Genomic DNA, 19,092 nt, shown 5'->3' with positions numbered 1-19,092 from the left:
GCATTACAGTGAAAATCAATAAATAATTTTGTGTACAAAAAGGTTCAGCTATTTAAAAAAAAAAAAAATCTATTAAAAAAGAAGTAAAGAAAAACTCTTCATTGTGCTCCCTCACCCCTATGATCTCTGTGGCTCATGAGCACTGATTCAGGAAAATCATGGGGGAGAAGTGCCAGGGCAGCCCCATGCTCAGCCCTGCCAGCAGCAGCGCAGCCGTCAGCATCCCACCCTGCTCTGCAGGGGAAGGGCTGTGCTGGGAGGGCTCAGTGCGGGCAATAGGGACGGGTGATGCAGAGGGTGAACAAAGTGTTCCCAGAGCCTTTGGTGGCAGCAATTTGTTCACATCTCTGCAGGGCAGGGGGTGGGTTCTGACTGGCAGTACTGGAGCTGCAGTGGTTTCCCTTCCTTTGCCATTCCCTCCTGAGCCGATCCCTCTGTGAGGCAGCGACTGGCCATGGGGCCAAGTGCTCCTGGGAGAGTAAAGCAGTGTTGTGGGGTGAGCGGGCACTGGGGAGGAAGGTGATTCTCTGTGCATGAGCTGAGGGTTATTACCATCATCCTACTCTGCTTCCTTCCTTTTTTTTTTTTTTTTTTTTTTTCTTTTTTTCTTTAAGTTCTGAGAACTTCAAACACACTCAAGTGCACATCCACACACACGTAGCAAAAATAAAATCTGGAGCTCTATTGGGATGATCTTCACTAACAGTTCAGAAATGCCCAGCACTGTGCAAGGACACGATTCAGGCAGCAGTGAGGAGCCTGCAGGACGTGGGGCCAGGCCCCCAGCTGAGGGGATGGAGGTGGGTGGATTGAGGAGGTTCTCATCTTCCTTGTGTGAGAGTTCATCAGGACATGATGCAGACCTCCAGCAGACTGGCCACTGCGTGCATTCGGTAGAAGATCCCAAAGGGGAGGCAAATGTCCACAATGGCCGGCCACATGGAATCACCATAGAAGTTCAGTTCTGTGTCATTGTCAAAGTGGGGCCGGGCACCAAATGCTGGCATGATCCAGAGCTGTTTGAGAAATGGGAGAAGACACTGCAGTGAGAAAGGCGTATAGCACAGCATCCACCTGCACTGACGGCTACTGAGAGGTGAGGAGAGAGAGACTCCTGGGCATGGGCCAGGAGTGTGGGTTGGCATCGAGATCAGGTATGGTCTGTTGTGCCCAAGGAAGAACTGCCATCTGTGCCCCAGACTGAGTGCCAAAGCCCTCGCTATGGGATGCGGTTGTGCAGGCTGTGCCTGCAGGTAGCGGCTGCTTGGGTGGAGCAGGTGGTGTGAGCAGGGCTGAGCTGGCAGCAGCTCTGCGTGTGCAAACCGAGCTGGGCTCAGCCATGTGCGTATCTGGTTGTGTGGGAGTCATCAGGCTGCTCTTTGTCTGCTGATACGTACAGTTGGTTTGAGGACACGATGTCTGTGACCAGCTGGGCACTTGGAGGCCCTGCAAAGCTGCAGTGTGCAGCCCAGCACCTCTGCAGGGGGCCAGGCTTGGGCTCCCAGGCTGTGGGTACTGAGAAAAGTTGTGCTGCCTGCTCTCTAGAAAACCCATTCTTTACCTCGGGTCATTCTATATTCTCCTCCCCCACCCCAAGGAGTTCTTTCTGCATGTACTCACTATGATGTTGCACAGCAGGAGGAACATGGAGATCTCCCTTAAGAACTTCCTCCTCCAGTTTATCTTCTTGGGGGCCGTGAGGGACCGCACGAGGTCAGAAGGATGGGTGCCCTCGGAGCCGGGGGTGGTGCTCGGTGCCGACGCGCTGCCGCTGTCGGGCATCCGGAGGGACACCGCGTTGACGTTGACAAAGGTGAGTCCATAGAGCTCCTTTTGGTGCGAGCTGTGCTTGTGGTCTTCCTTGGGGGGCTGCCGATGAAGGCCTTCAATGATGAAGATGTTCTGGAAGGTGTGCTGGGCGATCATGAGGAGGGCATAAGTGAGGTTGAGCGCGCTGATGGCGTCCCTGGGCGTGCTGGCCACGATGGCTACAATGGAGTAGTAAGAAATAGCGTACTGCCCCAGGGCAGCCCCCATCAGCAGCGCCACGTCCAGCGTCCGTGTCGGGTTCTTGTGCCGATCCATGTCTCTCTTGTCGAAGCGGTAGATGACAGAGCCCCCAATGCAGACGAGGGACATCAGGCCCAGACAAACAATGTTGAAGATGTAGTACATGGTGAGGGCTTGGCTCTTCTTGCTGGGCTCAGTGCTGGAATTTACTTGCACCTCATAAACGATAAGGACTCCTAAGCCGCTCACCAGGATGATGAGGCCCAGCACGATGCCCACAAAGAAGGTTCTTCTGAAGAGCTTGAACTTCAGGTGCTGGATGTGGTGGGAGTGATGGTCTATAAAGCGCCCGACGTTCTTCCACATGACGTAAACCATGGCGGAGGCAAACAGGCTGTACTCGATGTTGAAGGGGTACAGCCAGTAGTAGCCATTCTTGAAGATCTGGCAGATTTGGCTGTTGCAATTGCACGCTTCTGTCGAGCTGCTTCTCATTCCCACTGAAAGAAGGTGAAAGAACAGATACAGTGGTGTTACGGGGGGAAGCCAGCACTTGTTGGCAGCCCCAAAGAACCAAATACTTTGGGTCACAGAAAACAAAGCCAACGAAAGAATGTGACAGCTTTGGAAACGAGGACACATCTGCTTCAGCTTTCTGGTATTCATGTTTTTCCAAAGAAGCCAGACAGGCAGCAGGTTAGAGCTTTCTTTTCCTCCTTCTTTGTTCCCATTCCACTCGTCCAAACCCTTTCACCTTCCTGACTCTTCCATCTATTCACTGGGAAATGAACATTACCACTCTGCTGCTAATATAGTGGCTCTAGATGGGCCTTCTGAAAATGGGTAAAACCTGATTTTCAGCTCAATCCCTGGACCATCTGGCTTCACAAATGAGGGAATTACCTTTCAGGAGCCACCTGAACAGCTCCTCTGTTGTATTTTTCTTCAGCTTTGAATGCGCTTTGTGAACAGATTCGTCTGTCACCGCTGACATCCACACTGCTAAGTTTGTGGTCAGAGTCAGCATCAAGCCACACCTGCAGAAAGAAGAGGATGATGGGATTAAGGCAATGGCTCTATGCTCCATCTCTCCCATCTGCATAGTAGATATGCAAACAATAAGAGGGGCTGCAGGAACTGCTGGATGAGGTTTGTGGACACTTTAATGGTCAGGGCTGTAAAGCCCAAACTTCTGTTATGCTGCTCTCACTCTCTTCCTACTCTGTGTCCATCTTTTTGAGAATTAGAAAAGCCCAAAATCCTCTTGTTGGTTTTGAAATAACTCAATACAGGATGGATGAACAGGTTTCAGTTGGTGTCTGGTGTTGCAAAAGTGGACAAGATCCTATTTCTTGTTTAGCCTGAGGCTTACCTACTGCAACTTTGTCTTTCCTAGGAAGGAAAAAGTCAGCAATGAAGGATTTTATTTAGTACTAATTATTTATTTCATACTAATCTGTTTGATCAATGCTCATATCCTTGAACTGGATCCCAGCTCTGCTCAATCCATCAGTCATAAGCCTCAACTGCATGAGCTGGGACTTGGGCCAGCTGGGTGCCCAGCAGGTGAATTTGGGCTAGTGTTAGGGCAGATGGGATTATTCCCTTGTGGCCTCTCAGCTGTGTGAATGCAGGAGGTTTGCAGAGACCTCCTTCCTCTGCATCAAAGAGCAGCAGCGCTCACCTGGTAACGTTCAGGTGCACGTGGACACAGTCTTTGGCAGAGATCCACAGGAAGTATGTCTGGCAAGGACAAGAGGAGATGCAAGAAAGTTTAGTTGCAAGAAAATCATCATTCTGAAGCAGGGGTCTCTTGCTTTGTGGCTGTTAGCCCATAGTCCTGGTCATTTCATATGCTAGCTGTTCTTTCTTTTCTCCTCCTGCCCACTCCCACTGCCTCTGCTCTGCCCATGCCCAAACCCTATTCCCACCTCAGTTGTTGAACTCTTTCTTTGGGGTTGGAGCTTCTTCCCCGGGGCAGCTCAGCCATCTCACCTGCACAACCACGAATATCGCTTGCACGATGGGGTACATTATTTTGATTGCAGACAGGCAGCTGTAGAAGCTGGAGTAATATCCTATTTTGAACACATCCATGACGAGGCTGAAAATGGCAAAGAGGATCAGGCCTCCTGTTGAAGAACCAGAACCAAACAGAAGATGTTTGCACACACAGGCTAATGCAGGGGGATGAAAGGAAGAAGAGGAACTATTGTCATGGAGAACCTTTATTTCTACTTCAGTTTTCCTTTCCCACCACCCAAGACATCTTAGCACCAATGGAATCATGTGAAGTAGTTCTGGCTGGAAGGGATTTTGGAAAGTCATCCAGATCATCACTCTGCTCTGACTGGAGACAGCAGGTCTTGCAAGTCTGGGGAGGAACCCGGTATTATCAAGTACCAAGAGCCATCGTGGATAAAGGGAGAATTGGTAGCTGAGGGTCTAGGAGCAGATGATGGTACCAGCACAGGGGAAGGAGGTTGTGTCCCAGGTGGTTGTTCCTCTGTGTAATAATTAAAGCTCACACATACTGCTCATAGAACCATTAAAGTTGGAACTGACCTCTAAGATCATCAAGTCCGATCACTGACCCATCCCCACCATGCCTGCTAACCATGTCCTTCATTGCCACATCACCATGGTTCTAGCCTGGATATGCCATCTTCCCAATGCCTCCAGCATGGATTTAGGAGGAGAAGGAAGTAAGTATACACTGTGTGGAAATGAGCTATCGTGGCTGTGATGAAGGAAGTTTTATGGAGGAGATGCGATTCTTGGGCCTGAGCAGACTGTGTAAACATGAAATTAACTCAGTGCTCTGATAAAGTAGAGCTTCCCTCCTATGGAATGCATTCAAAACACTTCAAAGGGTTTGAATGAACATTAAGTCATCCCTGACATCTTGTATGTAATGCTGTAGTCTCACCTCCAGCCCTCACCCCTAAGCTCCTACCTCTCAGCCAGATGGGTCCAGCGTGGGAGTCTTTGCAGAGGATGGCATCTGGGCACCGGGAGGTGCTGACGAGGTAGAAGATAATCCATATGATGACTACCAGCATCATGACAGTCAGTAGGAAAAAGACATCGTAATCATGCACGGCAATTCTCTCAAAAGCCCCACTGCTCACCAGCGTGCACGCCAGCAGGGCCAAGTGCACGGCCAGCAGGATGGAGAACATGCGGCCACCCTTCTTCCACACTTCCTTGGAGCCTGGAGCAGAGGGCTGGTGGGGCTGCAGGCTGAGGGACCTCGTCTGGCTGGAAGCCAGGCTGGCTTTGTCATCCTTGGATCCACAGCCCATGCTGGAGTTGGACCGTCTGATCTCACTGTCCTTCCGCAGGGGCTCTTCAGTCATGGTTCAGCTGAGGGGGGACGCTGTTGGGAGGAGAGACCACGAGCACGAGGTCACTTCATTTTGAACAGCCGAGGGCTGGACCAACGTGAGACATGGCATGAGGAGGAGAGAAAGTGTCAGAGGAACGCAAAAGTCTGAGACAGGAAGAGCAAGAAGAGGGATGAGCTTATATTCATGCTGCTTCTTCCCGGTTCCCCTTGCTTAAGATGCTTTTGCATGGGCAGATAACAGGACTGTTTAACAAAGCAATGCCTAATTTGCCATGCAACGTATATACCGATGTTTATTGATGTAAGATACTGGAAAGGCACCAGGAGTGCACTCCCAAGATCAAATATCCCAGGGCAAATGTCCAACGTGGTTTGACTTCTGCATGCCAACCACTAAATGTTCAGAGAAAAAACGTCATGCTGGCTTAGGGGATGGCCAAGGAAAGGTGAGAAAACCCTGGGAGCCTTCAGAACATCACACTGTGGTTTGCAGCAGTTCCTGCAAGAGTGACGTGAGCCTGTTGTGCCAGGCCCTGCACCTCAATTCCTGAAATAAAGCAAAGCGATTGCTCAAACTGAGCATTGCACCAACCTGCTTTGCTGCCTGGAGTCCAATCTCTGCTCTCGCTGGGCTGCTGGAGAGGTTTCCCCGTTGCTGCAGCTCAGTCAGTCAAAGAATTTATACCCGCTGGGATGTCTCTGTGATTTATGCCATGTCTGGTGCTGGCAGCAGTGCTCTGTGGACTTCTCAGGGAAACTCACATGATCCATTTTGGGCAATTGCTGGTTTTGGGGAAGTATGAGAGATGAGGAGATAAGGGTTATTTACCTGGGGAGGGCACGAGGTGAGAGCACTGCTGAGCATGGCACGACCGCTCGGCTGCAGGGTCACAGCTGCCATAGGCAGAGCAGAGCCACCAAACCCAACGAACTGCACCGCAGCATCTCATGCCTCGAGAGCAGACACTTTAGGTGATGAACTTTTTGCTGACGGAGTTGGGCTTGGTGTTCTGGTTAACTGAGCACGGCAAACACTGCACCTCACCCTGTGCCGTTCCCCTCAGCGCGCTCCCAGCCTGCCCTGCACAGGAATGTTTTTAAGGAAAAGGAAGAAATTTGTGTTTGTATCTTTTTGTTGCCGGGGGCAGCTCGGCTTCGTCCCACGACGCCCATGAGGATGAAGGTTTAGCACAAAAGTGGAGCAGCGTTTGGGGATGGGAATCTTTGCTCCCCTCTGCCGGGCGCTGCCTCTCGGGGTGGGATCGGCCTTTCGCTGCCCGCTGGGAGATTTTCCTCTCCCATTTCAAGGAGAAACGAGCCCAGCGCACAGAGCAGCTGGGATGGGAGCAGAGTGGGGCGGGCTGGAGCCCGCAGTGGGGCTCGGTGTGACTTCGCTGTTACATTCCAGCAAGGAGACGAGGAGACGCAGCGCATAACGCGTTTCGTTCCTCGATAGGAAAAACCTCCCCGGGAGCTTCCCTTCCCTTCCCTTCCCTTCCCTTCCCTTCCCTTCCCTTCCCTTCCCTTCCCTTCCCTTCCCTTCCCTTCCCTTCCCTTCCCTTCCCTTCCCTTCCCTTCCCTTCCCTTCCCTTCCCTTCCCTTCCCTTCCCCGGCGCAGCGCACACGGCGGCGCCGCTTCCCTGCTGCCACCCACCGGCTGCACCGCACCCCGCGGCTCTGCCGAGCGGGGCCGCTCTCCGCCCGCAGCTCACACCGGGACCGGGCCGGACCCGTGAGGTCCAACTCCTGGCTCCATGTCGGACCACCTAAAAACTGGCCCACGGATGTGGAGCCGCTGCTGTGTTCCTTTTCCTCACATATCCAGCATCTTCCCAGTAAGTAGGAAACTTTGTAAGCAAAGACTGAAGAATACGGGGCCTACTGGAAAGTCTGGTCAAACACAGATGACTTTTCAGCTACTTTTTACTGATCCACGCTGGTTTTATTTGGGGACAGCGTGTGGGCTCTGCAGACTGTGCATAGAACCATAGAACCATAGAATGCTCTGGGCTGAGAAGGATCTCCGAGATCATCTCACTCCAACCCCCTGCAGGGTCACCAGCCACCAGACCCGGCTGCCCAGAGCCACATCCAGCCTGGCCTTCAATGCCTGGGGACAGTGCAGCATGCAGGGAGCTGCACTGACAGCAGAAACAGAGGAACGAGCATTTCCTGCCTTGGGCAACGCTCTCGGTCTCCCGTGGGAGCCACCACAGAGCACGGTAATAACAAGTGTAGCGAGTAATAGTGCAGGAATCATTAAATAACCTCAGTAATGAATTGCAGGCATTACTAGGCTGCTTTTCACCTGAAGGATCCCGGCAGCAAATACCTCTATGTGTGGTGCATCCATGACGGATGGCTGTGCGGTAGAGGACCCGGGGGTGGGACTCGGTGCCGTCACCCCATGCTTAATCACTGCACCCGGTGCTGCTCTGCATTGCCCTCCCTTTCTCACCCCGCTCCCAGCCCATCCTGTGCCACCCCTGCAGCCAGGCACGAGGCCGGCAGAGAACCCCGCTGCCACAGAGCACTGCTGGGGCTCAGCATGGAGAGCAGCAGGAAATTCCTCCTCCCTGATGGCATGGCCCAGGGGTTGGGATTCACTGGTGATACAACACGCTGCTGCAGCCACGTGCCTTGGGCAACATCCGGGCTCATCTTGGCACCTCCTAACAGCAGAGGGTGCCCCGGGCCTGAGGATCCCGTGAGAGCAGATTCCCTGGTGCTGAGCAGCTCCCTGCAGAAATTTGGTGTTAGCATGAAAGGTGCTGGGGGGCTCGTGTTGCCCCTCTGACACGTTGTGGCAGAGGTACTAGAGGTACTCAGACACAAGCAGGGATGGCGTTGGGGTCCCTCCATGTCCCCCCTGTGATGGGGCTAAGCTCCCACTGCTGCTTCATGAGCCCTCGCTGACCATGTTGAGGTCAGGTGCGTGGGGCATCAGGCAAGATTCAGCCCGTAATGCCTTCTGCCTGCTCTGTTAAGAGACATTCAGACCTGGCAAGCTATCTCAGGGTGACCCCGCATCCACAGCACTTGGCTGAGCCTGGTGCAGCAATGCTGCTTAATTGAAGCTTCTGCTGCGCTGCGGAGCCAGCGGAGGTGCCAGGGGATGTTTAGGACCCAGGGGAAGCCCTGGAGAGCGTGTCTGGGTTGGAAGGAGTCCCTGCCTCCCTGCCGGCACTTCTCAGGTGTCCTGCTAAGGGCAGAGCTGCACGAGGTGACGGGGCCCTCCTGGCAGCTCCCCTTCTCCATGCCCGCTCCCTGAGCCCCCTGTGCACCCATGTGCTCCCCCAGGGACTGCTGCACACCATGAACGACCAGTACCACCGAGCGGCCCGGGATGGCTACCTGGACCTGCTGAAAGAAGCCACCAAGAAGGACCTGAACTCGCCGGATGAGGATGGCATGACCCCCACCCTATGGGCTGCCTACCATGGCAACCTGGACGCCCTGCGCCTCATTGTCAGCAGAGGGTGAGTGCTGGGGAGTGCGCGGTTCCCTGCGCAGGGTAGTGCAGACTGTGGCTGTCCCCTTCCTTGTGCAGCTGTCCTACAAAGCCATGGCTGCTGTCCATACCACCCTCACTCCTATCCCCTACTTGTTATTTTTCTCTCCTTGTTGTTCTTTTCCTAAGCCCTCTCTGGGTCTTCCCAGCTTCTCTGACCCTATAACCATCCCTTTGCTCTGTAGCTCCCATGTAGGGCTGTGTCTCCCTGTGGGAGCCCTGAGTCAGGTCCTGTAAGGACAGACAGAGCCGAAACATTGGCACACTGGGTCACTGCCACAAAGCCAGCCCTCCTGAATGAGGGGACAGAGACAACGAGTCCTCCTGTCCCACAAAACGCTCGCATGGAGGAGGGATGCATGCTGTGCCAGCTGGCAGTGGGTGATGCTCTCTTGTCCTACCCAAAACAAGATCAGGATGTGTCCCACCAGCAGCCTGGTTTGCACCTGGAGCTCAGGAAATAGGAGCAGATTAACTGGGGGCAGATTTAAGGCCCTGCAGGGGCTGCCAGGTCTGAGGGTTGCTGGTGTGGATGCACAGAGGGAAGGAAATGGCACCAGTGGGGCTTTGTGCTTTGGTGTAGGTTGAAGCTTTGCAAGGTCTGTGCTACGGCAAGGTGTGCTGCACCTGATTCCTTCCTGTTCTCCTCTGTTCTCCCTCACCTCCTCCAGGAGCATGTCAGTGTTCATTCTGTACAGCTTTGCTGAACATCTCATCTGTCAGCTCCCAGGATGACAGTTCCCTGCCTGCGCCCACCCTGGGCTGTGTTTCTATATGATCAGCTGCATCTCTGCTGTTCCTGTTTTGGGCTCTGTATCTCCAGACGCTTTGGTTTGCTTTGGCCCAAGGGCTGTGTTTACAGGCAGAGCTCAGTCACGCATTACAGCTCCTCCATTATAAAGCATTTTCTCTTCAAATCCAGAGCTAGAAAGGCTGTGTATATCTATTCTGATAAGTCCCTTAGTGCCTGGCACAACAGGGGAAAGCTCAGGATGGAATGTGCATTGGGGAGAGGGCAATGCTGTGCTGAGAGCAGAGCCCAGGAGGGGATGCCCTGGGCTGCCACTCAGCTGGGCTAGAAAGGATTCTGCAGATGCTCTGACAGCCAGGAGCCATGCTGGAGGGGCTGGGTCCAAAGCCTGCCCAGTGCTGACCCACACATCTGTGCCTTCCACCAAGCTCAAGGGTTACAGTTCTGCATGGGAGCCTCTTTTATAAATTCACATTAAATTAAATCCTGCTGGATCTGTCTGAGCGCTGCTCGGCTGCTGATTAATTAATGGCCTAATATACATTTGCTGCTGACAGGGAAAATAGCACGGCAAAGGAACGGTGCCCTTTAGGTGAAGGATGGCAGGGCAAAGCAGGCGTCCTTCTCTGCATGCCCAGCACCACACAGACAGCAGCAAAACCTCCTCATCCCTCCATCCCGTGCAGAGGAATGGAAATACTCCCATCCAGGAGTGCTGGGCAGGGGAAATGGTGCAGAGCAAGGGAAGATTTGGGGTCCTGGGGGCACCTGAGAGCACCCAGTGCCCCAAAGCAGTGCTGGGCAGTGGAGAGATGCTGCAGTGGACTGTTGCCTCAGTGCCACTGCTGGAGGGGATGGGCAGAGAGGACAGCAGTGCTCATCCTTCTAATTAGAGACACAAAAAGCCTTTTTGTTCCTCCTGGCTGGGCTCTGGCACAGGAAAAAAACCCTTCAATTAACACAATGGATGGTAAAGGAGGCTGTCTGGCATTTAGTGCTGCAGATTTTCAGACGGTCATTCTTCAGCACGGTCTGTTACGCACTGCTGTGGCAGTGATGGGCATCAGTCCAGCTCCAGATCTCCAGGGGCTGAGGCTCTCTGCCGGGAGCACCTCCTTATTTTGTGGGAGCCCACAGGGCTGCAGGGCACATCTTCCTGCTGTACAGACCCACAGGCAGTGCTGTGCATTGCGGCCGTGGCAGTGGGGGGCTCAGGGGTGCAGCCTGGGGGTCAGCACAGGAGTGGGATGGAGTGCGACCAGCGGCGCAGACAGCCCTGAGCTGAGCCTCACGTGGAGCATCTGGTGCTGGGTTGTGTGGAACCTGAACTCATTGGACAAAAGCTGAGTCCCTGACTCAGCAAAGCTCACAGGGCAGCACCTCAGGCTCTGTGCTGGCTCCCAAGCTCATTTTTCTGCTCGTTTCTAAGCTTTGCTTACGTCATCGCCCTGAAGCTGGTTGATTTTTCCTCAAGCCATGAATGATTTTCTGCATGCTGCCATCTGCTTTGCAGATCCCAGGGTTGCTCTGCGTCCCAGTCAGAGGCTCCACTCCTCCCACACCTGAGTGTGCCATGAGCCAGCCCCTTGCTATGGAGGAACTCTGTGCGTGTGGCCAGGGGAGGACGTGTGTAAGTGCCAGCAGGTCCCAGGCTAATTGGGGTCCCAGGGGAGAAGTGGAAGGGGAAAACCGGCAGGAAGGGAGTGAGCGTGCGTGTCATGGGGAGAACGCGGTGACTCAGGAGGTGCACACATCCACCCAGGGAGCTCAATTAACTGCATTTTTAATAGCGATTATTATGGGAGTTGACTCAGCACTCAAAACCACTTTGAAGCTGAGAAACTCCATACTTCACACCTGTTATTAAAATGTGTTCCCACTTAGTGGACCTGCAGTCAGCATCAGCCAATGCTCAGTGCCCTGGAGGGGAAGTTTTGGGCAGACGGGCACCCACCAGGGGGAGGGCTGGTTATTATCCAGATCAAACACATCTACTTTGCGAGTCAGCATTGCTCCTTCCTTGTTTTTAATGCCTCTGGCAGACGTTAATGGGACAAAGGCACCTAGGGATCTAATTCTGCATTATATGTTTTGCTTCTAGCCGGTGGAAATGTCCAGGGAAAGCTGGGTTTGGTGATCTTTCCCCTCATTTATTCTTGGAGGCAATGAAAGGATGAGCAAAGTAGACCTTCAGATGTGGATCCCCTGGGACCTTTCTGGCTTTGCTCTTTGCCACCCAAACAGGGTGGATGTGAGAGGAACGTTATGGTGACACATCCATGCAGCTTGCAAGGCTGATCCATCTGAGCCCACTGCCAAGTGCCCGTCCGAATCACAGATCCGCATACATGTGTGGCTGCTCTCATGCCCTTGGACCCCACCACCAGCCCCAGCAGTTCCAGTTTCGCTGGCTCTTTAATCCAGCTGCATCAATAATTTACTCCTCTCTTGCAAATCATCAAATATTTATCCTGCCCATGAATTTCCCAGCCTGGACATGTCACTACAGGGGTGGGAGTGAAGGCTGGGGAGTTACTGCTCCTGGGAGCTTGGTGTTGCTGCAGGACCTCTCCTGGTGCCTTGATGGGCTCCCGCAGCCTCCCGTCCTCCTCCTCTCAGCCCCCTCATCTCTGCATCTTTTCTCTGCTTCTATGAGAGATGTCGAAAGCTCTGAATACATAAATCCTGTAGCGTTTGTGGGGTTCAGTTCCCTTACACAGTCCTGAGCCTTTTGGCTGCTGCTTAATGGGAGCCTTGTGGTGAAGGGACAGTGCCAGGTTCCCATGGAGCCCATAGGGAAGGGCAGAGGGGAACAGGGCAGGAGCTGCCTGGAGCCATGCAGCCTTCACAGAAAGCTTTGCCTTATCCATGCTCTTAAGGAGAGTGCTCTGTTGACAGATACTGCTGGCTGCATATCATTAGCACACACGCTCGAGTGAAAGCTGGTGCCAGCAGGGGTGTGAGCCATCTCTTGTTTCAGCAGATCATAGATACAGGGGAACGGCAGAATGGTGAAAGTCTCTCAAGTCCTGTGGTCATGTCTGTCCCGTCAGGGGAGGCAGGAGGTGTGGGCAAGTTGTGCCCAGCAGCGCGGCTGGGACAGGCCACGATGTGAGAAGAGACATTAATGGCGTTAATCACACGTCCAACTCTTGAGGAGTGCAGAAACCTTATCTGCACTTTCTCTGAAACTGGATTCTTAGGATGTGCTCATACCAACGTGCAATCGAAACCACACGTGGTACGGCAACCCCCCAGAGCCCCAACCCCATGGCAGAGCTGCAGCCTTGCCCTCGTTCCCTCCTGAAGTCGTGCCCTGCTGCTCTGGGTTCCCCAGCACGGATCGCAGGGAGGTGCAAAGGTGCAGCACGGTGTTCAGAGCCTGTGCTGAGGATGGGGCGGCCCTTCTGTGGTGGTGTTCCTGTCGTGGTGGGATGTCATGGAGTCCCACTTGGGTTGTGGTGTATAAAGGGGCATTTTGGGGTGTCCCTCTGTGGAATCTGACTGAAGACTTGAAGATGGCATCTGCATAACCCCTAGTGGTATGTTTGAGTTTGGAAACTCTGAGGCCTGAGCTGGAGTCAGCCTTTCATTTTCAGTTCTGGGCTAATTGGAACCTGGCCTGTCTTCCTCCAAAAACTGGTTTGATGCAGAAACACGAATCTCCTGAGTGCTAAATTCAAGTCATGGGAATTGCTGAAGGTCTGTCTGTCAGGCACATGATTCCATGGCGTTACACACTCCATAAAAAGACTTAAAACTGGGCTGTGGGAGATGAGAAAAAGACCCACTGTGCAGGTACCTCTTCACCCTGTGCGCCTTCAACTGCTCATTCTTTAGGACACCTCTCAGCAGGGTCTGTCAGTCGAGGCAGTGTGCTAACGACTTCTTTTCCTTGCTGTCCAGGGGGGATCCAGACAAATGCGACATCTGGGGGAACACTCCTCTTCACCTGGCAGCAGCCAACGGCCACCTGAACTGCCTTTCCTTCCTCATCTCTTTTGGGGCCAACATCTGGTGCCTGGACAACGACTACCACACCCCGCTGGACATGGCAGCCATGAAGGGGCACATGGAGTGTGTGCGCTACCTGGACTCCATTGCTGCGAAGCAGAGCAGCCTTAACCCCAAGCTGGTGAGCAAGCTGAAGGACAAGGCGTTCCGGGATGCTGAGCGGAGGATCAAGGACTGCGTGAAGCTGCAGAAGAAGCACCATGAAAGGATGGAGAAAAGGTACAGAAAGGAAATGTTGGATAACTCAGACACCATGAGCTTCTCCAGCTATTCGAGTAGCACCTTAAGCAAGAAGTTCCAGCACATGTCCATGGTGACCTCTCTGCCATACTCACAAGCCACCATCCATGGCACAGCCAAGGGAAAGACGAAAATACAGAAGAAGCTGGAGAAGAAGAAGCAGGTGGACGGGACGTTCAAAATCTATGAGGACGGGAGGAAAAGCGTGCGGTCCCTGTCCGGCCTGCAGCTGGGGAACGACGTCATGTTTGTGAAGCAGGGCACGTACGCCAGCCCCAAGGAGTGGACGCGGAGGAACATCCGGGACATGTTCCTCAGCGACGAGGACACGGTCTCCCGTGCCATAAGCGACCCGGGCCTGCACATGGACTCGGCCCACTCAGAAGTCAGCACCGACTCTGGCCACGAGTCCTTGTTCAACCGCCCCGGGCTGGGCACCATGGTGTTCCGGCGCAACTACGTCAGCAGTGGGCTCTTCGGGATCGGCCGCGAGGACGCCGCTGTGCCGGGGGAAGGCAACGCGGACGGGCTGGGTGTCAAACTGCGCAGCCGCCTGCAGCGCTCGCCAAGTCTCAACGACAGCATTGGCAGTGCCAACAGCCTGCAGGAGAGGAACGCGGAGGAGCTGCCCTGGGACGAGGTGGAGCTGGGCCTTGATGACGATGACGAACCTGAGACCAGCCCCCTGGAGACCTTCTTGGCTTCCCTGCACATGTTTGAGTTCATCTCTATCTTGAAGAAGGAAAAGATCGACTTGGAGGCCCTCATGCTGTGTTCAGACAATGACCTGAAGAGCATCAACATCCCGTTGGGCCCCAGGAAAAAGATTGTGGATGCCATCCAGAGGAGACGGCAGACTCTGGAGAGGCCAGATGTTATTGTAGACACTGAACTGTAAGTAAGAGATGGGGCCACTGAGCGATTAAACCTTTCGGCGGGTGGAGATTTGGATAATGTAAGGTCTGCTTTTCAACTCACCTGGAAAAGTAGGAGCCCAGGTAACCTCAGTGCTTCTGTGTGTGGGCAAATTCCTGCTTGTGTGGAAATGATGAGAGTTCAGAGAGGTGGCAATAGCATTAGTTCATTACTCAACAGCCCTTGTGGCTGGGCAGGATGTGAAGTCCTTGCTTTGTTTCATAACCTTTATGAATGCAAACTGCTCTGTGGTCTGATTCTTCTGAGTCCCCTAGCAAGGATTTCCAGCCACACTCACGCTTGCCTTGACTCTTCACCTTGTGAAAGAAGTAATGATGGTTCCCAGTGGGAGCAGGCTGAGCGCACTGCCCAGTGCCATTGGCAATCCTTCCCCAGGAGCTTCAGATCTTCAGAGATCTTTGGAGATTGCATTATCTGGATTGGAGCTGTTACTTTATGGCCTTTCCAGAGTTTGTTTGGCTTGGTTTGGAGGCCTGCATGCTTGCCATTGAGGTGAACTGAAGTTATTAGCATGGGTGTCCCCGCTGTCACGTCTGCTGACATCCCAGCCACTGTGCTCCTTCTGCTTCCCATCCTTCACAAATCTGTATGTTTCATGCTTGTTTTTCCAGCTTCTAGCACAGTCTTGGACCTCCAGGGTGCTGACAGGCTTTTCTCTTTCCTTTTGCAGATAGCAGCAGCAGCATTTTACTTTTTTTATTATTACTATTTTTAACAAAACCAACCCAGTTCTAAGTTGCCATTAATCACAAGCCAGAGACTCTTCCTGGGGCAGCTGAAAGCTGCAGCCGTCCCCATCCATCCCTGTGCCCTGCCCTCCTGCTCCCTCATCCTGCTCCGTCCGTGAGATGCTCCCAGCGGCGCCTGATGGAGGACGGCTGGGATGGGACCGGGCAGCTGCCACCCCCCCCACTCACCAGAGGAACACATGTGGGCCTGGGACCACACGAAGCCATGAAAGGAAGGAGCAGTGTGATGGTATTTTGAAGGGACCCAAAATAAACGATCACATCTGTTCTTTCTCGAGGAAGTGGTTGATTTGGGGCACTGGGTAGAGCAGCAGGGAGCTGTGGAGCTCTGTCTCCCGGTCCTCGGTTACTTCAGTCCATTATTTGATGCTGTGGTTTGGAAGGGAGTTCTGGTTACGCTGGTTTGGGGCTGTTCAGCTGGAGACTTTCCAGCCCTGCTTTCTGCCAGTGGAGCTCAGCCTGACCGTGAGACTGATCTGTGCTGCGGGAACTGTGATGATCTGAGACGAAGATGCTGTTTTGCTGGGTAGTTGCCTTTTGCTGCTGCTGCCTTACAGCACGCCGCTTGGATGGCTGTCCCACGCGGGCAGTGTGTCCGTCCTGTCCCTGCAGGACAGGATCTGAGCCTGGAATTTCACCCAGCGCTTCCCAGGCTGCGCGCAGCGGGGCCCGGTCCGAGCACCCCGGGACATGGGCGCTCAGCTCCCGGTGTCGCAGCTCCCTCTGCTGGGTCCGGCCCTGGAAGCGCGAAGGGCCGCGCTGCGGGGCCGCGGAGCTGGGTCGGGCTGTAGGAACGCAGAGATTCGCTCTCCCGACTGGGTTCTTTCTCCTCCTGAGAGCAGCTGTGGAGGCTGAGCTGAAGAGCGATGTGCCACGGGACAGACGGGGCACAGGCAGCCCCCGTGTTTGCCGAGCCCAGAGACCAACGTGGTCACCTCCACAACTGCAGGGATGGACCAAACCCGAGGAGCGACCCGGGCGCTCTCTGGGCTCTGCTGTGGTGTTTGGCTCCTCAGTTTCCCACCGTGCCGTTTCCAGCACTGCAGGGCAGGATGCTCCGTGTCCCCATATGGGGTGGTGTCCCCCGGTCCTGTGGCAGGTTGCTCACCCTGGGCTGCTGCATCCCCCAGGGCTGGGGATGGAGCTGAACTTTGTTCATCCCTGGGACGTGGGGATGTGGCTGCCCCCCGTCCCCTGGCACAGCCAGGCCCTGGCAGGTAAATCTCACCGCTATTAATTGCATCTCCTCTGCCACCAAGATCAACAAGCTCCTTTTAGAGTGGGTGCTTGTGAAAGCAGGGTGGAGGCTCAGGCTGGCACACCCTGGAGAACACCCTTTTATACCCTCCCAAAACAGAAACCCAGGCATCAGGCTGGTTGTCCTGGCCCCAGGCTGCCTGCAAGCAAACACCAGCCACAGCAGCTGGGGTGACCAGACCCAGCAGGGAACCGTGAATCCACATCCCTTTATGCCCTAAGCCCTCTACACCAGACTACACTGTGATGTTCTCTGTGCTAAATCTGCAAAAACAAGCCTCTGTGTTTGGGCATGTGTTTCTCTACCCTGATGGTGCAGAAGATGCTGCATCCCTAACTGCCGGGTACCACAATGGAAGCCAGGAGAGGCCGTGGGACACCAAGTGGGTCCCATAGCTGGAGGTGAGCCCTGGAGGCAGGGCAGCAGCAGCACTCAGTCCCCAGCCCTGTGTCGTGCTCTGCACTGGGAGCCGGTGACTGATGGCAGTGCCAGGCAGAGGGCGGCGCAGGGGTCAGCGACCTGCCAGGCCAGCGTTCACCATTGCACACCATTTGCTTAACAATTTCCTGCCTATCCTGCTGGGAATTCACTTCCTGGCCAGGCAGCTGAGTAACATGGTGTACAATGGGAAGGGACGGCCGGGATGGAGGCAGCACCATGGAGGGTCAACACAGAGCACCCTCTGCACGTGGCTTTGTCCCCATCAGATCACAGGGCTGGATGTGGCCCCAAATGCTGCCCCTCTTGCTGGGGTTGGGTTTGGCCCTACAGGTGCTGGATTGCACCTGTAAGCATGAACACAACAATTATTTTCTAGGTCTGCTTCACACAGTTTGTAAATGCCAACATGGGTTCTGCCTGTGACTGAGCACCCCAGCAGTGCTGCTCCCAGCTGAGGGAACAGCATGGAGCTTCCTGGGGAAGTGGGGGCACAGCTTTGGTGCAGAGCAGTGTCTGCGTCCCAGCACCTCTCCTCATGGCCAGTGCAGAGCTGAGAGCACCGACTGTGTGTGGGTGCAGCCCAAACTTGCTGCCTTGCAGTGGACAGCATGGGAACCTGGCTGTAAGCACGTGCCTGATCTGAGATTTCCAGCTTTGCTGTGGCAATGGCAGCACGTTTGCTCTGCAGCTGTGGAGCTGTGGCTGTGATCACTTTTGTCAGTCCTCTTGGTGGTGGTACACAGCTGCTTCTGCAGAAGTGTATGAGGTGGGGGAGCAGCAACCAGAAACAGTTTTCCCCAGTGCAGCACACCAAGCTCCAACCTGCATGTATTGCCTGCTGCCAGCAGGAAGAGCAGATCACCTCTCAGCTCTCCCTGTCCCCCATTGCAGTCCTTGTGCTGACCATGGGGCCTGCTCAGGGACCTGCGCCCCGGAGGAGGGTGAGAATGGGTCGGGATGGGGTGCCCCAGTTGGCTCAGGCTGCATTTTGGGAATGCCGCCTCTGTGTGTCCCCAACCCCATTCCTCAATGCTGAGGAGAGTGGGAGCACTTCAGAGAGGTGACAAAAACCCTGAATGGGGCAGAAGGAGGATCCTGGCTCCTGTCCTAGGCACTGTGTTCAGCCTTTCCCAGACGACCCCAATCCTTGCCCTGCTCCCAGTCCCCAGCACTGGCACCAGGTGCTCAGGCAGACCCACAGCCTTATTGCAGCCCATGGCATGGAGGCTGGTCCTCCAGAACCCCCCTCCCCACAGCAGGGGTCTCCAAGCACAAAGAATCTTTACAGAACTGGAGGAAGAGCCGCAGCAAAGACACCCAGATGGGGACACGCATGAGGCAACCGCTCACTGAGCCGCTACGTCCAGCCCCATCCCAGCTCAATAACAGAGCTAACGAGAGCCGCTGTCAACAAGTGCAGAGCTCCCAACCTGTGCAGGGAAGGGCGAATGAAAGCGCCGAGTTCGAGGGACAGAGGAGGAGAAACCTGTTTCACTGACCTTGCTCCATCCCTGGCGTCCTGGCACTGCTGCGGCCGTGTCGAGCTGCGGGGCTGCGGGCGCGGGCAGCTCCAGTGCCCTCAGGGGTGGCACTGGGGGCAGCGAGGCTGCATGGCCAGCGGTTGGGGATTTGAGGATGTGGAGACACGAGGCAAGAGGGCGAGACCCTGATGGGCCAGTGCTGCACCTCGGCCGTGCCTTCGCCTGCCTGGGAGCCTCGCTCCACCCCTCACCTGCTAATAAAGCCTCCGCCGTGCCGGTCCCTCCTTTGGCACTGACTCACCGGTTGACCCAGCCCAATCCCTTACCTGCCCTGCACCTCCATTTTCTGACC

At 54.6% G+C, this 19,092-nt stretch overlaps 2 protein-coding genes across 5 annotated transcripts; one reads left to right on the top strand and one right to left on the bottom strand.

Moving 5' to 3' along the window:
* Positions 1-658: 658 nt before the first annotated feature.
* Positions 659-6,536, bottom strand: OTOP2 (otopetrin 2). The gene is made up of 7 exons (XM_015880347.3): positions 5,952-6,536; positions 4,967-5,389; positions 4,006-4,142; positions 3,695-3,753; positions 2,914-3,047; positions 1,621-2,510; positions 659-1,016 (listed from the first exon to the last, which is right to left on the bottom strand). The coding sequence occupies exons 2-7, from the start codon at positions 5,367-5,369 to the stop codon at positions 846-848; spliced, it is 1,794 nt and encodes a 597-aa protein (XP_015735833.2). The 5' UTR covers positions 5,370-5,389; positions 5,952-6,536; the 3' UTR covers positions 659-845.
* Positions 1,691-15,837, top strand: USH1G (USH1 protein network component sans). 4 transcript variants are annotated; one of them, XM_085522650.1, is made up of 4 exons: positions 1,691-1,813; positions 7,413-7,581; positions 8,660-8,838; positions 13,528-15,837. In XM_085522650.1, exons 2-4 carry the CDS (start codon positions 7,486-7,488, stop codon positions 14,771-14,773), a joined length of 1,521 nt encoding a protein of 506 aa, XP_085378776.1. In that variant the 5' UTR covers positions 1,691-1,813; positions 7,413-7,485; the 3' UTR covers positions 14,774-15,837. The 4 variants fall into 4 exon arrangements, 3 of the variants coding, with proteins under 3 accessions (XP_085378776.1, XP_015735836.2, XP_015735835.2); XM_015880350.3 differs by lacking the exon at positions 1,691-1,813 and having other exon boundaries at positions 6,931-7,581; positions 13,528-14,769; positions 15,482-15,837; XR_014936689.1 differs by lacking the exon at positions 1,691-1,813 and having other exon boundaries at positions 6,932-7,581; positions 13,528-14,873; positions 15,482-15,837.
* The last annotated feature ends 3,255 nt before the right edge of the window (positions 15,838-19,092 follow it).

The sequence above is a fragment of the Coturnix japonica genome, chromosome 23 (assembly GCF_054131305.1).
Source record: "Coturnix japonica strain WE chromosome 23, WE-NBRP24, whole genome shotgun sequence".
Classification (NCBI taxonomy): Eukaryota; Metazoa; Chordata; class Aves; order Galliformes; family Phasianidae; genus Coturnix; species Coturnix japonica.
The sequence above is the reverse complement of the archived record's forward strand: the minus strand, read 5'-3'. Positions and strand labels throughout refer to the sequence as shown.

Excerpts from the sequence above, each read along its gene's own strand:
- OTOP2 (XM_015880347.3), bottom strand. The coding sequence starts at position 5,369 with ATGACTGAAGAGCCCCTGCGGAAGGACAGTGAGATCAGACGGTCCAAC. Across the intron at positions 4,143-4,966 it reads TGGACCCATCTGGCTGAGAG|GAGGCCTGATCCTCTTTGCC; the intron begins GTAGGAGCTTAG and ends GTTCTTCAACAG. Across the intron at positions 3,754-4,005 it reads CGATATTCGTGGTTGTGCAG|ACATACTTCCTGTGGATCTC; the intron begins GTGAGATGGCTG and ends TGTCCTTGCCAG.
- USH1G (XM_015880350.3), top strand. The coding sequence starts at position 7,360 with ATGCTCTGGGCTGAGAAGGATCTCCGAGATCATCTCACTCCAACCCCC. Across the intron at positions 7,582-8,659 it reads GGGAGCCACCACAGAGCACG|GGACTGCTGCACACCATGAA; the intron begins GTAATAACAAGT and ends GTGCTCCCCCAG. Across the intron at positions 8,839-13,527 it reads CGCCTCATTGTCAGCAGAGG|GGGGGATCCAGACAAATGCG; the intron begins GTGAGTGCTGGG and ends CTTGCTGTCCAG.